Below are 23,580 nucleotides of genomic sequence, written 5' to 3' on the forward strand. Positions count from 1 at the left end.
TGCATTCCAGCCCAAATCACATTCGCATTACAAATAAGAGAAATAAGAATAGCATTTTGGATATCAACACGTGGAATTCTGTGTTTATTGGGAAGTGGACATAGTTCCACTTTCTCTCACTCTGGACACTGTAAAGGTGAAATCTAGCTACATCAAGAAAGATGCACAACGGTACTGCATCTTTTGCCTGTGCTCCTGCTGCACCAAGATACTCTGCTGTACATGCTTCCGTAAATGTACTAAGATTTAAGTGTTTACAGTCTATTATAATTATTTTCATTGGTTTATTGTTTATTGGTTAAACACCACAATATTGAGTTCCCAAACCCATGGTTAATTTTACCTAGAATCCTCTACAGTATTAGACATGATGACAATAATCTAAAAAAGTTTAATGTTACTATAAAGGGTATCCAGATATACTGATAGAGCTTAATATTAGGAGCTCCAGTCAAATGGTTGAAAACAATTTGAAAGAGAGATGGTTCTTTGTGATATGCACACTTATCCTACTGTCACCTCTGGCAAACACGTGGTTGCAGCTATTTCTACTGTTTCTTCTTTTTTCTGGGTAACACTAACTGTATGGAGAGAAAGCAATTACTTGTCCAACAGTAAAATAGTTTATTTGCTACAATATTGATTGTTCCCATTTGCTACACTTGTTTTCTCCCAATTTTCCCATTTGGCAAAAACTAAGGTGGGCTATGTTGCCTTTAGGTTGACACACTGGTCTGGAATGCAAGTTTCCAATTTAGCAGAACTAGCTAGTACAACATCCTTGTACTAGTACAACATGTTTGCACAAGCACAATGCTAGTCTCGATGTCAGCCACTGCATATATTTATAACCATTGTTTTATTTATTTATTTATTCATTCATGCATGCATTCATTCATTCAATTTTTATACCACCCTTCCAAAATTGGCTCAGGGCGGTTTACAAATAAAACAAAGACAGTTAAAAACAATCAATAATTAAAAATATAAAATACCATAAAACAATTAAACAATAAAACAATTTATAAACCCTGAAAAGCAGGTACATTAAAAACCCTTTACAACCATTTTAAAACCCTGGAAGGCCAGGCCAAACTAATCAAACTAAGACGTTGATCTTTTTTTTTTTTAGTTCATTAAGATACCAACAGAACAATTTTGTATGCAATGCCCCTGTATGTTGTAGGCATGTATAAATCTAAAATCTTTTTGCTTGCTTCAGATTCCTCCAACCATTGAAGCATGTGAAGGGAACCAATCTATATTTTGAAACATACACATTAAATCAAGAGACAACAGAAGATAGAACAAGTAGAAAAGCTCCTTTCAGTCTGTGCAAGCCTTCAGTTCTCTGAAGTCTACAGAAACTTTGTCCTTAAGGTAGTAAAAGTTAGTAAATGAGAGGAAAGGAAACAGAAAATGTGTTTTTGCTATTCCCTTCCCATCCTAACGAATGTTAAAGAGAAAGGGGAGAGAAGAAAAAAAGAGGAAAGTAAAAGGGTCTGTCAATTAGTAGTAAAAGACAGGAATAGGACAGAGATCCTTTGCGGTCGTGTTTACTGAAGCAAGGCAGGTCTGGGAGGGCCTTCTCCCTTGCATCCTGGGAAAAATTCTAATTTCAACACGTCCTGTCTGATTGGAGCAAGTGAGTGCCACAACCCATTTATCGGATACCCTCCCACACTGTGGGGAAAAATAAGTATCCCATGTATTTCCAGTTAACCCCCCAAATCCTTTTTTCATTGTTTTGCAGGGCCCCCCCCCAAAAAAAAATCCAATTGGCAGAGACATTTTGTTCTGCCCCATATGCCTTATATCTCTCTTGTTACAAATGGGTTAGCATCTATATCTGTAAGGAATATCTTTGGACTAGGCCATTAACATCTTAAAGCTCATCCTGCTGTAGTTGTTTCCATTCAAAAGTTGTATCCAGAGGCCTGTCAAAATCTTCTCGCTCTTGCTCTTTACAAAGATCTATGAAAACCTAAATGGTGCAAAAAATAAATTAGTTTCATATATATTTAGCATCATATATATTGTATCAGAACCCATATCAGAACATTCCATTTGAGGTATGCAGTTTTCCAGTACAAATATCACCCTAGTAACATAACATAAAAACATAAGATCAGACCTGCTTTATCAGGCCCAGGACCTATCTAGTCCAGCATCCTGTTTCACACAGTGGCCCACCAGATGCCTCTGAGAAGCCCACAGGCAAGAGGTGAGGGCATGCTCTCTCTCTTGCTGTTGCTCTCCCGCAACTGGTTTTTAGAGGCATCTTACCTCTGAGGCTGGTGGTGACCTATAGCCACCAGACTAGTAACCATTGATAGACTTGTGTCCTCCATGAATTTATCTAAGTCCCTTTTAGAACCATCCTAGCTGGTGGCCATCACCACATCCCATGGCAGAGAATTCCATAGATTTATTATCTGCTGGGTGAAAAAGTACTTCCTGGTTTTGTTCCTAAATTTCCTGGCCTTCAGTTTCATGGGATGACCTCTGTTTCGAGTGTTGTGAAAGAGGAAGAACAATTTATCTCTGTCTACTCTCTCTACTCCATGCATAAACACTTCTATCATGTCTCCCCATAGTTGCCTCCTTTCCAAACTAAAAAGCCCCAGATGCCTCATAAGGAAGGTGATACAGTCCCCTGATCATCTTGTTTGCCCTCTTCTGTACCTTTTCCAGTTCTACAATGTCCTTCTTAAGATACAGTGACCAGAACTGTACGCAGTACTCCAAATGTAGCCGCACAATAGATTTGTATAAGGGCATTATAATATTAGGATTTTTATTTTCAATCCCCTTCCTAATGACCCCTAGCATGGAACTGGCCTTTTTTACAGTTGCCACACACTAGTCAATACTTTCAATGAGCTGTCCACCACAAGCCCAAGGTCTCTCTCCTGGGTGCTTTCCAGATTACATACTACAACAGCGGTAGTTTTCTTCAGCTTGGTAGTATCGTATTGAAACCGTAAATAACGGTTGTTGTGCAAAGCCACCAGGAGGGGGAGCAGTCTTTTCTAGCTTGCACAAACCTACAAAAGGAAAATACAGCTATATTTTTGCAATGTTGTAGCACTGTAACACAAAGATAAAACCCGAAAGAAGACATCGGAAATGTGAATGGCACCTTGCTGACAGCGCAGGGACTGTGATGTCAAAACACAAGCAGTACAGAAGCACACTTAGCAGACACATAGCAACACTGTTGTAGTGTGTAATTGAGAAAGCACCCTGGTCAGTCACTGACAGCTCAGACTCCATCAGTGTATATGTGAAGCTGGAGTTTTTTGCCGCAATATGCATCACTTTACACTTGCTTACTTGAATCACATTTGCCATTTTGTTGCCCACTCCCCCAGTTTTGAGAGATCCTTTTGGAGCTCCTCACAATCTGTTGCAGATTTCACTACATAGTTTAGTGCCATCTGCAGCAAATTTGGCCACTTCACCACTACTTCTAGATCATTTATGAACAAGTTAAAGAGAACTGGTCCCAGTACAGATCCCTGGGGGACCCTACTTCTTACTTCCATCCATTGTGGAAACTGTCCATCTATTCCTACCCTCTGTCCTTCAACCAGTTATCAATCCACATGAACCTGTCCCCTTATCTCATGACTGCCAAGTCTACTCAAGAACCTTTGGTGGGGAACTTTGTCACAAGCTTTTGGAAGTCCAAAAAATCAGAGTTACATTAGCTACTTTCCAGTCCTCTGGTAAAGAGCCTAACTGCAGGGACAAGTTACATATTTTTGCTAGGAGATCAGCAATTTCATATTTGAGTTCCTTCAGAACTCTTGGATCATCTGGCCCTGGTGATCTGCTAATTTTAAGGTTTTCAAGTCAGTTTAGAATATCCTTTCTCGTCACCTCAAATTGGCCGAGTTCTTCAGCCTCCAAGCCTGAGAAGCTCAGTTCCAGAGTGGGTATATGGTCAGTATCCTCTGCCATGAAGAGAGATGCAAAGAACTCATTCAGTTTCTCTGCTATTTCCTTATTCTCCTTAATCCTTTTCATGCCCTCATCATCTAAGGGTCCAGCCTCCTCCCTGGCAGGTTTTCTACTTGTGACATATTTAAATAAGTTTTTGTTATTCCCATTGACACTTCTAGCTATATGTTCCTCACACTCTCTTTTTGCATCCCTTATTGTCTCCTTGCATTTCTTTTGCCAGAGTTTATGTTCCTTTCTATTCTCTTCATTTAGGCAGGACTTCTATTTTCTGAAGGAAGTCTTCTTCCCTTTTATAGCTTCTCTGACTCTACTTGTTAGCCATGCTGGTATCCTCCTGAACTTGATAGTACCTTTCCTCCTTCTTGGTATACATTCCAACTTCTATTATTGTGATTTTAAGCACATTACCTGTTCCAAAGTGTTTAAAGAAAAACTGTACTCCTCAAAGTTGAAGCTTCGTTTAGCTGTAAAAATATTAAATTAAATCAGTTATGTTCTGATAGTTTAGTTTATGTATTATAATCATTGTATTATGGCATACTGTCCCTTGCCTTTTTTCTGTGCACAGTGCAGGACCAAGATTGTGGCTTCCTGCCCAACCCACAGGATGTACTTTCCCTGGCCTCCAGTATCCAGATGTCCATGTGTGGGTATGTGTGAAGAGGACTCCCCACACACACATAGAAAAATCTAGTTATATAGTCTCAAATTGCATGGTTGATTCTGAGTGTATGATAGGGGCTTACACATGCTGGATGCTACTTATATACACCCTCTTCAAAGGTTATGTCCATGTGAGGACAACAGGGGTGTTGGAGGTAAGGAAGGCATATCAAGGGACTGGAGCCAGAAGGTCTGATCTTGCTCCCTGATGGTGCACAGAAGGAAAGAGAGGGCCAGTATCATCCAAATCAAGCCTTTAATATCTTTCTATACAAACAAATGGATATTATATCTGGACTTACCATCTTCCAGCATGGAAAAGGCTTTTGAGAGAGGTAGTGCATCTTGCATTGGTATCTTGTAGACCAACAAAGTGGATATCCTAAGATAAGAAAAAGCAATCCAGTCACAAATGTTTTTGAAAAGTGCAAAATAGTAGAAGTAGTACTACTGTGGTCAGGTTATACAATCCTAGAAAGCACCTAGACAGAGGTGCCAAAGCTGCATATATCTAGTTCTTTACAAAAAGCCAAAGTTTACTTTGGCAAGCAAGAGGTGCAAGGAAATCAAATCCAGCCCTTCATTTCCTCTCATGCATGCATCATTAGCAGAACTCTAGCTTTTAAAAAGAGCTCCAACTTTGGTTGTTGAACTGGGGAAAGAACTGCATGCACGTTATCTCATCCAGATAGGGATATACAAACTGATGAGGGCATATGCATTTATCGCTGAAAATAACAACTCCTGCTTAACAATTCATGGTAGATCTGTGTGTAATTATGTCTAATTGGGACCTAGAAGGTTCGGAGCCGATGGATATTCTCTCACCTTCTGGCTAATCTGCCCTATCCCAAAATCTTAGGGAGAACAAAACAAATACTGTACCAACAGAACAAGAACGCGAAACATACTAAAATAATTCAATACTTCCTGTAGATAAATTCTGCTGTTACCTTTCTTGACGAGCTGCATGGGGGAACATCTTCAGAATCTCTGTATTCACAAGATCGCCTTGCTCTACTCCCTTTACTTTTATCTGCAGCAAATAATTTTTGCCAAATTTGCTTTTCAGATACTGAATAGAACCAAGGCACCTACACAAAGGAAGGATCAGCATACAACATCAGGATGCAAAGCATAATGAATGCAGAAGTGTCATGATTAGTCTACTTTGGACATCACTTCAGTCTTTCACTAGTCAAAGTATACCTTGCTTTTAGGGGCAAAGTATACATTGTATGTATGTGTATAAGGAAGTCTCAGTTTGGTGGGAGGCTCCAATACCACAATAACATAAGCATCCTTTTGGAGGAGGAAGGTTCAGGGTTGTCCCCGAAGAAGTCCCCTCCAAGGTCTGATGGGAATGAGGAGGAGAAACTGCTGAAACTCCCTGCCCAGTGAGCTACAGGCAAGAGGCAGTACCCAACCTTGTCACAAGGCCCAGAGGAACCATGACTAGTCCCCTTAAACTAAGCAGGGTCTGCCCTGGTTGTATTTGAATGGGAGACCACATGTGAGCACTGTAAGATATTCCCCTTAGGGGATGGAGCTACTCTGGGAAGAGATCTAGGTCCCATGTTCCTTCTCTGGCATCTCCAAGATAAGGCTGAGAAAGATGATCTTATAGTGCACACAAAAAGTTTTTTATGACATAGAAAAACTACAATAAAGATATATTTGCACATAAAGAAATGCCCCCTCTGCATCATTGCCAGTGCTTTCAAAAGCACCAACACCTCTCACTGTTTTCCTGTGTGAACTCGGAGTGTATGATCACTAATGCTGAGGAGAAGAAGAGGAAAGGTGGCTTGTTGTGCCTAGCGACTAAGGTTTACTTCTGAGGGAGCAGCTGCAGAGCTTGCTGAAAGCACAGGGCAAGGATCCCCAAGTGGGATTTACTTTTGAGTAAGCACAGCCTGCAGAGCTTGGTGAAGGTGTGTTTTCTCCAAGCTCCGTATCTGCTTACTCAGAAGTAAATCCCACTTGGAACTTTGTTTCAACGATGTGACTCTGACTTTAAAGATAACTTTTTCTCTGTGGAAATCAATGGATTTGTTCTGAAAGCTTTTTAGTTTTGATCTGACCCTTGAAATCCCAGGCCCTCCACACAGCAACTTGATCTCCTCTTTGTTTACACAGGAGTAAGTCCCACTGAGTGCAATACTTAGTCCTAAGTAAGTGTGCCTAGGAGCCTCTCCCAATTTCCTTCTCTACCACAGCACAACAAGGAGGCAGAGTCCTCCTCCTTCTGAAGCAGTTAGCAGTGCCTGAGGCAGGAGGAAGAGGCTTTCAGAGATTCCTGGTATGCACATTTAAGATGACCTCCCACTTTCTAAACTCAAAGAACATGGTGGGAGAACTCATCCTGGATTTGGGTAAATATGGTATTGACACTCAACTCTTAGTCCAGTCTAAGAAATGGGTAATCCATATAGAAAGCACTTGGGCAGCTATCATATGAAATTATTCTAGCAAAACATGCTTCTGTTTATTAAAAGAAGGACATATGAAGACTCCTTCACCTCATCAGCTCACTAGTTACTGACAGTATTCTATGCTAGGAAATAAGATCTTTGGCGAAGAAGCCCACCTGAGCTGTCCAGAAACCATGATAGCTACTCGGTCACACACTGCTTCAGCTTCTTCCATGTGGTGAGTTGTCAAAATGGCTCCTTGGTCCTTATCCTTCAGTACAGTGTGAATGGCATTCCTGTAAACAACATAAGATTTACTAAGGTGGAGTGAGACTATGGAGGTCGAGTACCAAAGCAGTCAAAATGACCTGTTCTTAGAAGCTTTGAACCTGTTTTTAGTTGAAATATTCAGGAAGCAACACCAGAAGCAAATGTTAGAAATTCAGCTCTCCAGCTGTTCTTGAACTACAGGCAAAGCTTGTTATACGCGGCCCGACATCCACGGTTCCGTGTATTGACACCTGACCTCAGCATACACGGTGAGGAAATGGTTAATTTCTGCATATCCATGGTTTCAGGGCAGCCTGAAATGGCCTTGGAGGAGGACATTTACAACCATCATTTTGTTGTTGTTTTTAATTACCATGATGCTTTATGGAAAAATCCCCACAGATTCCTTCCGATAACTAGGTCCACCTGCACAACTCCCATCATCCTCGGCCACAATAAATTGTGAGATAACTTGGCAGGAGATAACTTCCAGGGCACTTTTCAGATTAACCCCTACAACAGTGTCACACATATCTGCTAAGTATGCTTCTGTACTTCTTGGTTGTGACACAGCAGTCCCTACGCTGTCAGCAGGGTGCCGTTCACATTTCGGATGCCTTGTTTTGGATTTTATCACTGTGACTTAGTGCTATAATGTTGTATGGCCATTGCAAAAAAGTAGCTGTATTTTCTGTTATAGATTCTGGGGATCGTTTTCAATTCAACCCTGCCAAGCCGAAGCATTTTACCACAGTTCTAGCGGGTGATCTGGAAAGCGCCCTGGTCTGACTCAGCTTAAGACAGCTACAGATTTTCAGTTCACTTTGTTTATTTGGTGCCTAATAGGAGCATAACATGAGATTACTTCTACATATATATTTAGTGTCAGTGCTATGCTATATAGTGGAAATTTACAAATTCAGTTTGGTAAGTCACTCACCAGACCTGCCGCTTTCCTTTGGGATCCATTCCTGTTGTTGGTTCATCTAATAGCATCACAGTTGGATTACCCACCATGCTCAGGGCAAAGCATAACTAAAATGGAGGAAAATGAATTATATTTGTGAGTGGAAGTTTTATAAATAGTGACTGATATCCAGACTAATGCTTACTCATGCGTGCAAAAAACCCACATGTGCCATAGTTATGTTAGTAAAATCACTCCTCTGCACTTGAGCACTCACACTTCAGAAGGAGGTGTGTAACCACTGTACACATGCTTTTTTTTTTTTTAACTGCATGCAGCACAGCATTAGTCTACATGTTGGCCAATATTTGCAAATTAATTCAAAGCTAAGAAAATAAGATAGCGGTCACCTTCCTAGTTAATCCAGCAGCTAATATCTTGATTGTCTTTTTTAAATGACCTTGAAGTTGCAGGGCTTGCACTATTCTGAAAGAAAAGTAGGAAGAATGTTTGCTTTGAATGTTTCTGAAACTGACTTCTTTTCTGGGAGAATTGCATGATTTCAATTGCTACAATAACACTGGAGACAAAGGAACCAAATCAAGAGTCAGAACTTCTCCTGTTTATTGTCTCCCTTCCAAAAAGGTTTTTATGTAAAAAAATCAAAATTCAGAATGACTAGCTTCCCAAGTCTAGTACATTTGGAAAGGATCGAATGAGAGATTTTATTCTCAGGGTCCTGTAACCTTAAGATATGAATCATATAATGAAAGCAGGATCTTTTGCTGGCCATACCGATCAATCGCAATAGCAGCAGCATCTTTCCTTATGCCTTTCACAGCTGCATAAATCTCCAGATGTTCTTTCATGGTCAGGTTAGGCCAGAGGGCGTTCTCCTGGGGACAATAGCCTAGGAACCCAGCAGTGTTTTCTTCTATTGCAGCTGCATCCGCCCCCTTTATCAGCACCTGTTCAAAATATCTGGCATTGTAATGCTGTTTACATTCATTCCATATAAATAAATCTTTTGAATTATCAGAAATGGAACAGCTGATTATTGTACAGGCCACACAGCAATACTGTAGGCATGTGTGATAGACATGTGGCAGGGCAATCAGATGTCCAGCAGGGGTGGTTGGCATCTGTTGGCAGCACACCATTCCATCCTGCCTGCACTTGCCCCACTTCTCAGGTGATCCCCAAAAGCCCTTCTTTTCAGGCGGCTCATGTTCATTGAACACATCCGCCCAATTGTGGTTTTGCCCCTGATTCACTTCTGTATTTATTGAAATTGTTTTGTTAAGGGTACTTTCCACATGGTCAGTTACCCCTGCTAACTTGGCAAAGAGGCACCTTTTAACGTGGTGATCCTCTTTATTTAGCAGGGGGAGAGCAACTGGCCCAATGCACCCCCAGAACATGACCTCCAGTGACTGTTGCTGGTGTCTGTCTTATGTTTCTTTTTCGATTGTGAGCCCTTTGGGGACAGGGTTCCATCTTATTTATTTCTCTCTGTAAACCGCCCTGAGCCATTTTTGGAAGGGCGGTATAGAAATCGAATAAAAAATAAATAACAATAATAATAAAAGTTCCCTTATGAGATTGCCTTGCTGTCCATGTTTGTGTGTCCCCTCCCAACAGCTTTACATGCACCAATTTTCATCACATTTGGTGCAGAAGTTGTGCCACTTAGGACAACTGAACGGCATGGTTTGTGATGACATCGTGCAGACCAATCCAAGACAGCGGCCACACAGAAAGTAGGCAGATTTGTTCTTACCAGAACTGCTTGTTCTATTTCTGAAAGCTAGCTGGTCTACATTAATGTGAGAGACAATATTTCAGGTGCTACAGATACCTGGGAATTAATGCAATGTGTAGAGAGATAGAGCAATAAAAAATCATTTCTGGTTTGTTTTTAATAGCAAGGCTATATAGTACCTACCTGTCCAGCAGTCAGATCTGTGTCTCCTGTAATCATGCTGATTGTTGTGCTTTTGCCAGCCCCGTTAGGTCCCAAGAGCCCAAATACCTCTCCTAAAAGAACAAACACAGACATATCTATTTTTTAGAAAGGCTACCGGCACATAATTCTACAGAGAGCCAAGGAAAACACTGGAATTATAACAGAGCTTGAAAGATTATAAGAGGTATTGTATTCTGCATTTTAAAGCCAGGTGTTTCAGTTTTTGTTGGTTTGTATGTTTGATCTTCATAAAATTTGTGTGAAGTCTCAACAAATGTAGAAGAGCCATAAGGCAAAGGCTGACATCCAGACTATATTACTCAATTTTATTACTCAGGTGTTACTCTAAATGACTACTTGATTTCAATAGGACTACTAAGGTATTATTTTGTCTAGCTGCCATCCAAAAGCTGCAATACTGTGCATACGTACTTGGGAATAAGTTCCATTGAACTCAGTGAAACTTATTTCCTAATAAGATGCATAGGATTGTATTGTGTGGGACATGGAGTTTTTAAATTTTGCTTTTTGGTAATTTACTGACAGTTATCCCATTGAAACCAGCTTAAGATTGTGGTGTGTGGTAGGTTTTTCTTTTGTAATTTATTGACAATTGTCTCATCTACACACAGACATGCGTATGTGTGTACTAGGGATGTTCAGTTCAACTGTTCAGGGTTGAACTGAACCATCCCGTTCAGTCCGACTCCAGACCAAACACTCCCCGACTGTTCAGTGGGGCTGTGGATGATGATGATGATGATGATGATGATGATGATGATGATGATTGAATAATAATAATAGAGGTGATATTGAACAATGGCTAACAACTGGGGAAACTCATCACATCATGAAAGACCCAGCAAAAGGTGCAGTTCCAAGTAATTATAGACCGATAACCTGCCTGCCAACCATGTTCAAATTATTAACTGGAATAATAGCAGATGAAGTGATGCAACACTTATTAATTAACAAACAGCTTCCAGTTGAACAGAAAGGAAATTGCTCGAACACCAGAGGCACAAAAGACCAGCTGCTGATTGACAAAATGATTTTAGAAAACTGCAAGAGAAGAAAAACCAATCTAAGTGTTGCATGGATTGACTACAAGAAGGCCTTCGACTCATTGCCTCACACATGGATACTAAAATGTTTAGAAACAACTGCTGTCAGCAAAAATATTCAGATATTTATTTAAAAAGCAATGAGCATGTGGAGTACACAGTTAACAATCAATGGCGAGACACTTGGACAGGATAGCATTAGAAGAGGCATTTTCCAAGGGGACTCACTATCCCCTCTGTTGTTTGTAATCGCCATGACCCCACTTTCACAAATACGAAACAAAACAGGCCTGGGATACCAAACATCTAAAACATCAAGTAAAATCAACCATCTGCTGTACATGGACGATCTGAAGTTGTATGGAAAGTCCCAGTCAGAAATTGAATCACTGCTAAACACTGTCCGTATATTCAGTAGCGATATAGCAATGGAGTTTGGACTAGACGAGTGTGCTGCATTAATAATGAACAGAGGGAAAATTAGAAAAACAGAAGGAATAGAACTGCCCAATGGAAGCAAGATCAAGAACCTGGAAGAGAAAGAACCTTACAAATACTTGGGCATTCTCCAGGCTGATAACATCGCACACACTCCAGGCTGATAACATCGCATAAAAGAAAAATTGGAAGTGAATACATCAGGAGAGTTAGAAAAATCCTCAAGTCCAAACTCAATGGTGGGAACACCATACAAGCCATAAACACCTGGGCTATACCTGTTATCAGATACACTGCAGGAATAATAGACTGGACCCAGGCAGAGCTAGAGACGCTGGATCGTAAGACCAGGAAAATCATGACCATCAATCATGCTCTGCACCCCCGCAGTGATGTCGATAGGCTATACCTCCCTCGCAGCTCAGGTGGAAGAGGAATGCTGCAAGTCCATCAAACAATAGAGGAGGAGAAAAGAGGCCTTGAAGAATATATCAAGGACAGTGAAGAAGATTCACTTCAAATGGTCAATAATGCGAAACTATTCAACACCAATGAAACAAAGCAGGCCTACAAGAAAGAACAAGTCAAGAACCGAGCAGAAAAATGGAGAAATAATCCCCTGCATGGTCAATATTTGCACAATATAAGTGGAAAATCAGACATCACCAAGACCTGGCAATGGCTTAAGAATGGCAACTTGAAGAAAGAAACAGAGGGTTTAATACTGGCTGCACAAGAACAGGCACTAAGAACAAATGCAATAAGAGCAAAAGTCAAAAAATCCACAACAAACAGCAAGTGCCGCCTTTGTAAAGAAGCAGATGAAACCGTGGACCACCTAATCAGTTTTTGTAAGAAGATCGCACAGACTGACTACAAACAAAGGCATGACAAGGTAGCAGGGATGATACACTGGAACATCTGCAAAAAATACAAGCTACCTGTAGCCAAAGATTGGTGGGACCATAAAATTGAAAAAGTTGAAGAAAATGAAGATGTAAAAATATTATGGGACTTCCGACCACAAACAGACAAACATCTGCCACACAATACACCAGATATAACTGTAGTCGAGAAGAAAGAAAAACAAGTTAAAATAATCGACATAGCAATACCAGGGGATAGCAGAATAGAAGAAAAAGAAAAAATCACCAAATACAAAGATCTACAAATTGAAATTGAAAGGCTATGGCAGAAAAAGACCAAAATAATCCCAGTGGTAATTGGCGCCCTGGGTGCAGTTCCAAAAGACCTTGAAGAGCACCTCAACACCACAGGGGCCACAGAAATCACCATCAGCCAATTACAAAAAGCAGCTTTACTGGGAACAGCCTATATTCTGTGACGATATCTATAACAATTGACAATAAAATTCTGGCATCCCAGGTCCTTGGGAAGGACTCAATGTCTGGATAAAATAAACCAGTCAATAACACCTGTCTGTGTAAAATAATAATAATAAATAATACATTTTAATGTATCCCCTTCGGGGTAGTTGTTGGAGGTGGCAGCTGGGTATGTCCATGGAGGTTTCCCCTCTCCCCACTAGCCTCCCTTTATACTCTTTGGCCCATTAGGGCCTTCCCTCCTCCGACACGGTGGCCATTTTAGAGGCCTCCACGCCTGCACAATTGGCCTCTGTGTGGCCTGAGTCACACAGAGGCCAATTGCGCAGGCATGGCAGCCTCCAAAATGGCCACTGTGCTGGAGGGGGAAGGCCTGAACGGGCCGAAAAGCTGGCTGAACGGCTGGTGGCAGCATAAAGGGAGGCCGGCAAAGAAAGAGGGAACCTCCGCAGACCCCCCACCCCCACCGCCTCCAACAACTCCCCCAAAAGGGGTAAGTAATTTTTTTTAATTGTTCACGAAACCTCCCCCCCAGACCAAACCGGATTGGGGGGGGGGGGGTTCAAGGGGGTGCCAGACCAAACTGGCCTGGTCCGGTTTGGGTCCGGGCTCGAACTGAACCAAATCAGCCGGTTCCATGCACATCCCTAGTGTGTGAGCACACTGTATATATGCATGTGTTTAAATTGTATCTTAATTGTGTTTTAATAGTTTTAACTTTTTAAATTTTAATTGTTGAAATGTGTTGATCTTTTATTGGTTGTTTTAATTGTTTTGTAAACAGCCCAGAGAACTTGTGCTTTGGGCAGTATAGAAATATATTAAATAAATAAATAGTTTATTTATGAGGAAGATATGGCGAGGAGGTTTAGTGCTGTCGTGGTCCCCTCTTCCCCTTCACACATGTAGGATTTTCTAGATTTCTCATACTCATTCCTATAAAGGGCTTCAGTTAAAACTTTTGTAACCTTGTAGTCCTGTTTTTCATTGAAGACTGTGTAACCACCTGCATCCTGTAGCCACCTGCATTGAATTTTATATCTTTGTGCCAATTAGTCTAGCAAGGCAAAAAGAAGGTTTACTTAAAAACATGCTTTCTAATCACCCACCTGAGATAGGGAGGATGGGAAGATGTGCAGCCAAGGACGTAATCTTGATTGGAATGTCCTTGGCAGATGGTCAAGTGTTTGGGTCTTACACAGGCTACTGAGAAGGTGTACCAGCAGCCCATTTCTAGGCGGTGCTTATGAGTTTTGTAAAGGTATAAGAGAGACAGTAAAGTAGAGTAGACAGTAGAGTAGAGTAGACAGTAGAGCCCTCAGCATAGACCAAGAGTCCCAGGAAGGTGCTACACAGCCAGCTGGTGTCGGGGTTGTCGTTTGTCATTCGGGGTTCCTGACATGTCGAAGGGACCTTTGGTATATCTTTTGTACTGTAATCCTCTTTAAGTTTGATTTAACTCTATCTAATAACACTTCCTTTTGCATTTACACTGGTCTGAGCTTATTGCCTCCAAATCCCAGAACCTGTTGGACACTGGCTGGCCACCAGTGCCAATACAGCATGCATGCAACAGTGAAATTCTACCTAGGGTCAAGCATATTCTCCTAGTTCTGCTATTCTCCCACACTTTTCTTATGCCTTGAGTTCTGCTCCAGTTGTGTTCTGGCATGAAAAGAAGATGTTGCAGCATTGATAAGGTACTGTGCATACACACTCTTGCACTTGCTCACTACACTTTCCCCCCTCCTTTTTTGCCTTTCTGCACAAGCGTTCCAGCACTACAGCAGAAAAATCAAGCCATTAAAAACATAAAAATAAAATATATTTTCCTCTCCCTCCACACACACTTTTTTTTTCTTTTTGCCTTTCTGCTACAATGATTCAGGAGAGTAAAAGTATATTTATACTGTAGCTATATCTATGAAAGAGATTCCAACCCCCGGGGGGGAGTACATTTTTCTTGTTTTTATTTTATGTATATTACATCTGTCCATTAGCAAAGTATTAATAATGAAGGCGCACACTTCCGCAGAAAAAGAAGAAATTATTTGAATGTTGTTTTCCTTTCTTCATAACCAAATCTATTGACTTCCTTTCTGTTTGAATTCATTCATTACTATGCACAGTGCACATTCTGGAAACACAAATCAAGAACAAACATAAGCCCTGTTCAGGCCTTCAGAGAAAAAAAATGGTGCCCAACATGAATGACTGTCTGAAGCATGTTCGAAAGTCCCACGCCCGGAGCTTCACCAGCATGTCACTCACCTTCCCCTTGCTGCTCACAGTTACAGTGGTGCTCTCTTCATTTTGAACATCTTTTTCTCTGAACATGGTCTGAACAGGTCTATAGTTTTACATATCTTTTACATTCCAGTTAAAGTTCCAGAAATTTGGAACCCCAGAGTCAGCAGAACTTCAGAAGGAAATAATGTCAAAAAAAAAAAAACACCCCACCTCTGCTTCTACTATTTATATGGATGAATAGTCTTGCAATGCATCTTAACTGTGAATCCAGCCTCACTATGTGGGTTTCTCTTGAAACATGGTTATGCTTCAGAATTCCTGACCTGCACTAGATGTGGTTCCTAGTGTGACACCTCACTAGTGTGGCCAGCTCTCATAGAAAGTAACCATATCATTTGTCTATATACCATATGGTTCTTATATTCTGATACTGTTGATGTGGCATTGCATCCTAACTGTGACAAACCTCTCTAGTTCATCGTGGTTTGAACAGAAGGCATTTATTAACAGACCATAAAATTTGCATATGTAGAGTTGATATTAACATGATATACTTCCACCATTAACTTTCCCTGAGGCACCCTTACCTTTCTCTCCTACACCTCAGTAACTCCTCACTCTACCATTGGTCCTTCCAAGTGACAACTGGTCCCTTCAAAACCTCTGCAGGACATACCTCTAAAGCAATCAAGAGCCATAGATTTCTGTCCCTGAAAGAAGGTGGGCCTCACTCAAGGAACATTCCAAGAGGTGGTTTGTGACACCAACCATGCAGAAACTGTGTGGTCACTGGCACTGCACTACAGTAATGCATGACTCAGCATTAATGGACATCACCTGATATTGACTGAGGAGCCTTTTGCTGTAAATTGTGAGTGATATCTACTTCAGAGTCCACAGATCATGCTGTTAATCCAAAGAAATCCAAAATTTTCATCATGTCAAACATTTTTTTAAATGAATACAAAGTGAAAGCATTTTTTCAGCTATAAACCCATTATAAAACAATTACAGTAAAAAGCTTTTGCCATCTAACCTTTTTTAACACAAAAAGAGACATTCCTGGTGGCCACTTTCCCCCCCTCCTTCTCCTTCTTGCAGCACGAACAAGCCTTCTTGTTTTTGTATTCCTTGCGGAGGTGGTGGACAATTATAACTGGTTTCTAAGTAGGGAGAAGAAAGAAAGAAACTTGCTTGGGCCGTAGAAACAAAGTTGTTTTCCATTCCTCCTTTGGTGTTAATTGATCAAAGCAGCAGCCAAAGAAGGCATTTTCCTTCAGACAGGAATAATGTGGTACACTCACTCTAAGCAGAGGTGGTTTGTCGTCCATCATTGTTTGTAATAAGTTGCAATGCACCGCTCTGGACCCCTCACTGGTCCCTCCCTCCCCCTGGGCAAGCCTGGTGCTAACACTGCCCCCTCCCCTGCCACAGAGCTTACCACCCCTGCCAGCCCCGGTTGGAGGCCAGAGCTGATGTCTTTTTGCCAGCCTCACCTTTTGCAGCATACTTTGTCTTCTGGGTGGTGCCGCTAATCGGTCTGCCACTGCCACTACTATGCCAGTATTCCAATGTAAGTGCCTTCTCTCTCTCTCCTGCTGTCTCTCGCCTCCAGCACCAAACTTATCCATTTTGCCTCCTCCAGAAATGGAAGAGACAAAGTGGCCAAGTTTGGTGCTGGAGGGGAGAGACAGCAGGAGAGAGGGAGGGAGGGAAGCAGCCTGTGGGGATGCAGTGGTGCAGCAGCAGCAACAAGAGACAAACAGGTCAGAAAAGTTGGATGCACACTGCCTGCTACGCCAGAGGACAGGGAGTACATAGTAGGTAGGGACAGCAAAGAAAAGAGAGGTGGTGTCAGTGTTGCTTAGGCCCAAGGATGGGGTGGTGAGTTGAGTGAGAGGGGTAACAGAAGAAAATAGCCTTTCACCATTGGGGGCTGGCTAAAAGCAAGAATAAGAAATCCAAAGGAAAAGAAATTCCAAGTAGCAATTTTTAAAAATAGAAAAAGAAAATAAAAGCAGTTGTTGGCACTTCAAATTAAAAAAGAAAACAATAGAAAGGCAGATAAGCTCAGCAGACACTCTCTGTCTCTCTCTCTCCACTCACTGAGCCAAGCAGACAGGAAGGCAGGCCCAGGCTGCTGCCACCACCACCACCACGTCTGCTCTCAGTGCTGCTGCTGCTGTAGTCTCTCTATGATCCTTCTCTCCTGAGGCACAAACGGCTCTCTGTGTCCTTCCCTCCACCCTTCTTCTTCCCCCCAAACAATGTTAATTATTTATTATTATTATTATTATTATTATTATTATTATTATTATTATTATTATTTTATATTATGGTGTTACTGGTTTTTATTGTAAGCTGCCCCAAGCTGCAGTGTGCTGGAGAAGCAATATAGAAATAACTTAAATGGGTGGCAGCAGGCAGGTGGGGTGACACCTGTAGTGGGGGTGAAGCAGAGCAGGACTGTACTCGCTATCCTGTGAAGCACTCACCACCTGAGGCCATCACCTCACATGGCCTTATGGTAGAGCCACTTCTGACTCCGGGCAGTGCACAGACCACACTCACTAAGTTAGCAGGAGTTCATAGCACCCATGGGCCTATTCCAAGCTGTCTCGGAAACAACACACATTGCTGGTCAAACACTTGATCTTGATTGAACCCCTGCTAACTTGGCAACCGTTGCTAACTGGGCAAAGAGGCACCTTTTACCATGGTGATTCTCTTTATTTAGCAGGGAGAGAGTAACTGGCCCTATCTACCCCCAGCACAGTACTTCCAGTGACTGTTGCTGGTCTGTGTCCTATGTTTCTTTTTAGAATGTAAGCCCTTTGGGGACAGGGAGCCATCTTATTTGTTTGTTATTTCTCTTTGTAAACCGCCCAGAGCCATTTTTGGAAGGGCGGTATAGAAATTTATTATTATTGTTGTTGTTATTGTTATTATTAGTTGCACACTTTCCAATGCAGACAGATGGCCCCTGGGTGCCAGTCAATCTGCCTATCGAGGAACCGGATACACAAGAGTAGAAAAGATCTGGTTTCAAGCCCTGAATTTCCATCACTGCAGATATCAGCTTAATAGAACCATTATACTAAGTCAGCATGTTGGAAGTGAAATGTTCCCCATGTTCTCTAAAACATATCATCCTTATTTTGTAAAAAAGATGTTCCAACCACTGATCATTATTGTTATCCTTTTCTGCTATTTAATCAGCTCTACTGCTATATCCTTTCTGTGACTGGTTGATCAGAACTGCTGCCCACTCTCACCCAGTAAACTTGCTAGGGCCCAATAGTGAGTTTACCAGGCAGCAGCATGACCTATAGCTAGAGCTCCACCGCTCCACCTGTAGGCAACAGCACTGAACGCAGAGAGCCTGCTGCGCTTCCCATCACATACTAAGCTGATGTTTTTTCTTGTGCTATAAATCATGACTGCCTGGCTCCATGATTAAGCACTCTGAGGCACAATCACTGATGCTAATGTAAAAGTGTGTCTCTTTGTCCTAAATGAGTGTATCTTTACAAAGTTAACATGAGGATAGTTGAATATCACCTACTTAAAACATTGTCTCCTTTGGCTGTGTCCCTGATTCCTTTCTCCATCTCAAGAGCAACTTCAGCGTCTTGGTTAGAGGAGGACATACTGTAGTATTTCTCTGGACATATGCTACTTTTTGAGTCTAGTATTTCCACCCACATTGATTTTGTGACATTTGATCCTCTTTTCTAGTGTATTGGGCTCTCTGTCTTTTTAAACAGATTGGCACATTTGTGCCTTGCTAGCCCCTCGAATGGCCTCCATGCAGGCACGGAGACCAACTGAGCAGTGGGGGCAGGGCAACCTCCCCATGGAATGCTGGGTGGGCGCCTCTACTCCAGTCCACACAGCATTTCAGGTACTGGAAGCAATTAAGTTTGCTGCCAGTTAAAGTTTCACCGACCACTAGCATTCCCAACAGTCCCGTGTTGTATGGGAAGTCCCGTATCTGAGGCAAAGATAACTTGTCCCAAACAGGATGCTGTCCCCCCCCACCCACCGTATTATTGGAAGAGCCTGGGGCTCTCCCTCAATGCATTTGCATTGAGCGCTCTGAAGTCTGGGTGAAGCCCATATTATAATGTAAAAGAAATAAAGTTCACAAAAGAAGCCCCAGTTACTCTGCCAACTTGCAGGAACAATTGCCTGGTTTTATTTACATCTTGCAAGTTGCTAATTGTTTACTTATCAAATGTAAATATAACTACAGACTCCTGCTAACTGACTCACCACTTCTGGCAGATTAAAAAAAGCCTTTCAGTGAGGCTTTCAGTGGGGAAGGTGCGGGGATGTAGTGTGTGTGTAAGCCTGGGAGTTTCTCTTAATTTTTCACCTGACACTTGCTCTATGTCTACGTGGGATGGTCTGTGTGAACAAGAAGCTTTGTGTTGTTTTTACAAATTTATTGCTACTCAGGCTTCTAGGATGACCACCGATGACCCCACCCCCCAAGACACCCCATGACCACCACTTTATGTCCCGTATTCAGTCAATGGAATGTTGGCAACCCTACCGGCCACTACTACTTCAAGGACTTGAAAATTTTCAACCTTAAGAGATGAGTTATCCTGAACTAAATGCTCCCCAGTTCCTGTTGGCTTCTCTTAGAAACCAGTTTAGAATTCCTGGACAAAATCCTTACTAAGTCAGTCACAACTAACTTGCTTCATTGATTTCAATGGTGCTTAGCCATGACTGATGTTGTCTTCTGTCAAATTTTTGATGTTAAGCACAAACAGTTGGGTTTAATTGCAGATCAGGTAGCGCCGGTCTCTTTTGTACAAGTTTATATAGGAACCCATGAAGCTGCCTTAGTATTGTACTTAGTACTATTCTGTTATTCTTCTAAGACTGTATTGTTTACCTCTGAGCTGGCAGCAGCTTTCCAGAGTTTCAAACAGGGGATGTTTCCCAGATCTACCTGGAGATGCCAGGGATTGAACCTGGCATGCAAAGCATGTGCATTGCCATGGAGTTATGTTCTCCCTCTGCCATTTTGTCTTGACCCAAAATGCTCCTCAGAGGTTAACAAATCCAAACTCTTCCTCCTGAGATCACCATCTCATCCTAGAAGATGAGATCTGGCAGCTCTGTATCCTCACCACAGAGATCCTATATCTCTGCCTGTCTATCTGCTGGCCCCATGCATTAAAAATGCCATCTTAGAGGCCCTGGACTCCTGAAGATCTCTTTCTCTGTTGTTACAAAGTAGATTTGTGCACCCCCTCTATGAATCACCTATACAGAATCAAAAGGTAGGGTCATCAAAAGATGGGGTCAACCCTATGAGCTTCTGTGCCAGTACAATGGTACATAGGATTAATCACTTAGGTCTCAAAAGGAAATGATACAAACAAGTATCGGAGCGTGCTATAGATACTTCTAAAAAATGATAAAATCATAATGATTTGGTTTTACTTCTTCCTGATTTGCCAACATCAGTGCACTTTGAGCTCTTGCCCTTTCATCTTGAACATCTCTGTCAACATCTTCACTGCGTTCTTCAGGATACTGATGGGTTCTCTCTCTCTGTGTAGCGATGCTACAGATCAAAGACATCACAAAGAATGTATAAAGCACTGGATACCAAGAAATAAATTAATGTTTGCAAAACAGCGCGTGGTGTGGAAGTAATGCTAAAATCTGAGTTAACATGCAAAGTAACAATTCAGAAAATCCTGTCCTCATAGAATTATTGATCAGTTCTTGCAGAAAAATTTCCCAAACATGCTATATCACTTTTTGGCTAGTCAAACATTTGCACAAAAATGTGACAGTTTTGCATACTCCTGCGTCCAATATTATTTATAACTTTTATCTTATAACTGACAAAATCTACAATGGAAAGTTAGGAGAGGATGGGGCATTCTGCCCATGAACAGTAGACCGGTTGAACTTGTACTTTATGCAAACTTTGCCAAACATAGTATGAGAGGTAAGTGAAAGTGTTTAGAGTAGTGTTTACTTTGCTTCCCCCAAAGTAGGACAGGAGACCCTCATTATCTGCAATTTGGTAGGGATATGCACAAAGTGAGGTTTGAGTACTGTGAGGGCTGCTGGGGGGATGCTGCTGGAGCACGCAGCCTGCTGGGGGGCACACCGCTGCAGCAGGAAGCTGCATAGAGCAGCGGTGGAACAGGTAAGGACCTGCTGCCTTCACTTTTAAAAGGGCCACTTGCTCCCCGCCACCCAGCACCACATGCCACCAGTCAAATCAGTTCAGTGGCCCCATGAAACAGTTCAGTTTTTAATTAGTGCTCGAACCTCAATTCGTGCACATCCCTAGATTACGGTTTCATGTATCTGAGGATGGGTCTTAGAGACCCAGTTTCTGCTGGGATTTTGCCATGGACATTGCCTCAGTTCTTTGTGTGAAATATGTTCGTCTATGTTGCAGTGTATCTATGTACTGGCTTGTGGGTGAAGTCCGTTTGTCTGTCTGCTCCTTACTTGCTCTCTTGAATTTCAAACTGAGAGGTTCTCCCTCTCTTTACATAAGAGAGAGACTGTTAGTCTGTTTGTTTTCTTAGCCTATGTTTATGTTGGTAATAAATATCAAACTCTTGTTTCTCTGCAAGTTCCTGTGTAATCACTTATACATAAGTAATTACTCTGCAACAGTTTCTTTATCTGTATCTGGAAATATATGCATTTTTCTCCTATCTGAAGTTCCTGAGTGGCGAGAAATGAATTCTGGTGTCATTTCTGGCTGCCATTAATAAAGAGGACTACCTGTATTGTAACCACAATGATAATATGCAATCACTGGTTGACATCCAGACCAACAAAGTGCTGGTGCAGGACACACTGGGAGAGCTGGTTTTCATCTGTTTCTCCTTCCCTCTGAAATTGATTGTGATCCTGGAAATTTGTCCCTAAAAGCTATTTGAACCTCAGGGGCATATTTTCAGGAGTAACTTACAGTTGACTTCCCAGGGAAGGGGAAAACTGATGAAAATTGCTCCCCAAACTGCTGCACCAGCACTTGGTTAGTCTGTATAGCAACCACTGGGGCTATTCTCACAATCGCAGAAAATCAGGCTAGCCTCCGCTAGCCCAATTTTCTGCGATCGTGAGAACCACTGGGCTCGGCTGCGAGCCCAGTGGTTTTAGAGTGGGTAACCCGCTCATGAAACCCTGCCCTAAAACCAGGTTTGTGGAGCAAGCACTCCGCAAGCCTGGTTTTGTAGATCGTGAGCAGCCGCAGTGCGGCTCTGCGGTGCACCTACTCATGAGGAGACCCTCTGAGGGGAGGCGAAAAGCCGCCTCCCGGCTCCGGGGGTCTCGCCAGCATGCCCAGCGTGCTCGCACAGGGCATGCTGGACCTCCCGGGGGCCGATCAGCCTCCGCCCCCCCCCCCCAGCTCCTGCTGGCTCCATCCCGGAGCCGGCAATCATGTGGGCAGCCGATCCGGCCGCCCAGGGCTCCATCCCCACTCACCGCCCCAAACCAGGTCTCACTGATCGTGAGACCCAGTCCACTGTTTTGAAGTGCTGTGCCCTGAAAATGGGGTTGGGGCACAGAGAAGGAATAATTCACCATCACAAAATTAAACAGGCATCAAAAAGTTGTTTATTCTGAAATTTTCAGTTTTAAAACTGTGCAATACATCTCATTTCCAATATAAACAAACTCCTTGAGCTTTCCAGCCAGCACAAGCCTCAGTGAAATGAAATCAACTATGATTCCTAAGCTGTGGGAACAGAATGAAGACAAATGGCAATTTTAAACAAGTCAAACCCACAATCAAAGTGTTCACCAGAAACTATAAAATAAGAAAACATTTGCATCACCACCATAAGCATGCTGGTATATGTATACAGTACATACCAAAAGACAGGGTCTCTTCTCATAGCTGGCCTGCTGCATTTCATCTCCAGATATTGAAGTAAAAAAATGAAAGCTACACTCTGGACAAACGGCTAAATAAAAACAGAAACAACCAGTTATGTTTAATCAGTATACTGCCCTATAATCAATTTAATCATATTGGGGTTTTTGCTCAGTTACATTGCTCTAGTGTTGTGATTAAAGAGGTGGTTAATTCATTCTCTTCCTTTCTGTGTACTTGGTCTTGCAGACGGGAGCGGCCAGTGTGGCTGCCACCGGGGTGGGCGGCGAGAGGCACATTTAAGCACTAATTAATAGGTGCTCACCTCTGCTCTGGCTGCAGCTGCAAACTACTCCAAGCAGCAGCATGCTGCCCGGCACTCCCTGAGGTGGCAGGTTGGCTCCACCACTCACCTGG

The 23,580-nt window shown here is 42.3% G+C and overlaps 1 protein-coding gene across 9 annotated transcripts in view; it reads right to left on the bottom strand.

The window, feature by feature from the left end:
* Positions 1-840: 840 nt before the first annotated feature.
* LOC128348284 (ABC-type organic anion transporter ABCA8-like) overlaps positions 841-23,580 on the bottom strand; it is a 120,640-nt gene continuing 97,900 nt past the window's right edge. For 5 of the 9 annotated variants that reach the window (XM_053304096.1, XM_053304095.1, XM_053304097.1 and 2 more), the window contains 12 exons: positions 23,163-23,254; positions 20,751-20,874; positions 16,324-16,450; positions 10,169-10,260; positions 9,019-9,191; positions 8,634-8,709; positions 8,257-8,351; positions 7,223-7,342; positions 5,586-5,726; positions 4,935-5,014; positions 4,378-4,433; positions 841-1,984 (listed from right to left, as the gene is read on the bottom strand). In XM_053304096.1, coding sequence (XP_053160071.1) covers positions 1,886-1,984; positions 4,378-4,433; positions 4,935-5,014; positions 5,586-5,726; positions 7,223-7,342; positions 8,257-8,351; positions 8,634-8,709; positions 9,019-9,191; positions 10,169-10,260; positions 16,324-16,450; positions 20,751-20,874; positions 23,163-23,254 — 1,275 coding nt within the window. In that variant the 3' untranslated portion in view covers positions 841-1,885. Of the gene's footprint in view, positions 1,985-4,377; positions 4,434-4,934; positions 5,015-5,585; positions 5,727-7,222; positions 7,343-8,256; positions 8,352-8,633; positions 8,710-9,018; positions 9,192-10,168; positions 10,261-14,146; positions 14,281-14,990; positions 16,194-16,323; positions 16,451-20,750; positions 20,875-23,162; positions 23,255-23,580 lie in introns of those variants that run through there. The other 4 variants (XR_008318052.1, XR_008318053.1, XM_053304098.1 and 1 more) reach the window with 4 other exon arrangements.

The sequence above is a fragment of the Hemicordylus capensis genome, chromosome 2 (genome assembly GCF_027244095.1).
Source record: "Hemicordylus capensis ecotype Gifberg chromosome 2, rHemCap1.1.pri, whole genome shotgun sequence".
Taxonomy (NCBI): Eukaryota; Metazoa; Chordata; class Lepidosauria; order Squamata; family Cordylidae; genus Hemicordylus; species Hemicordylus capensis.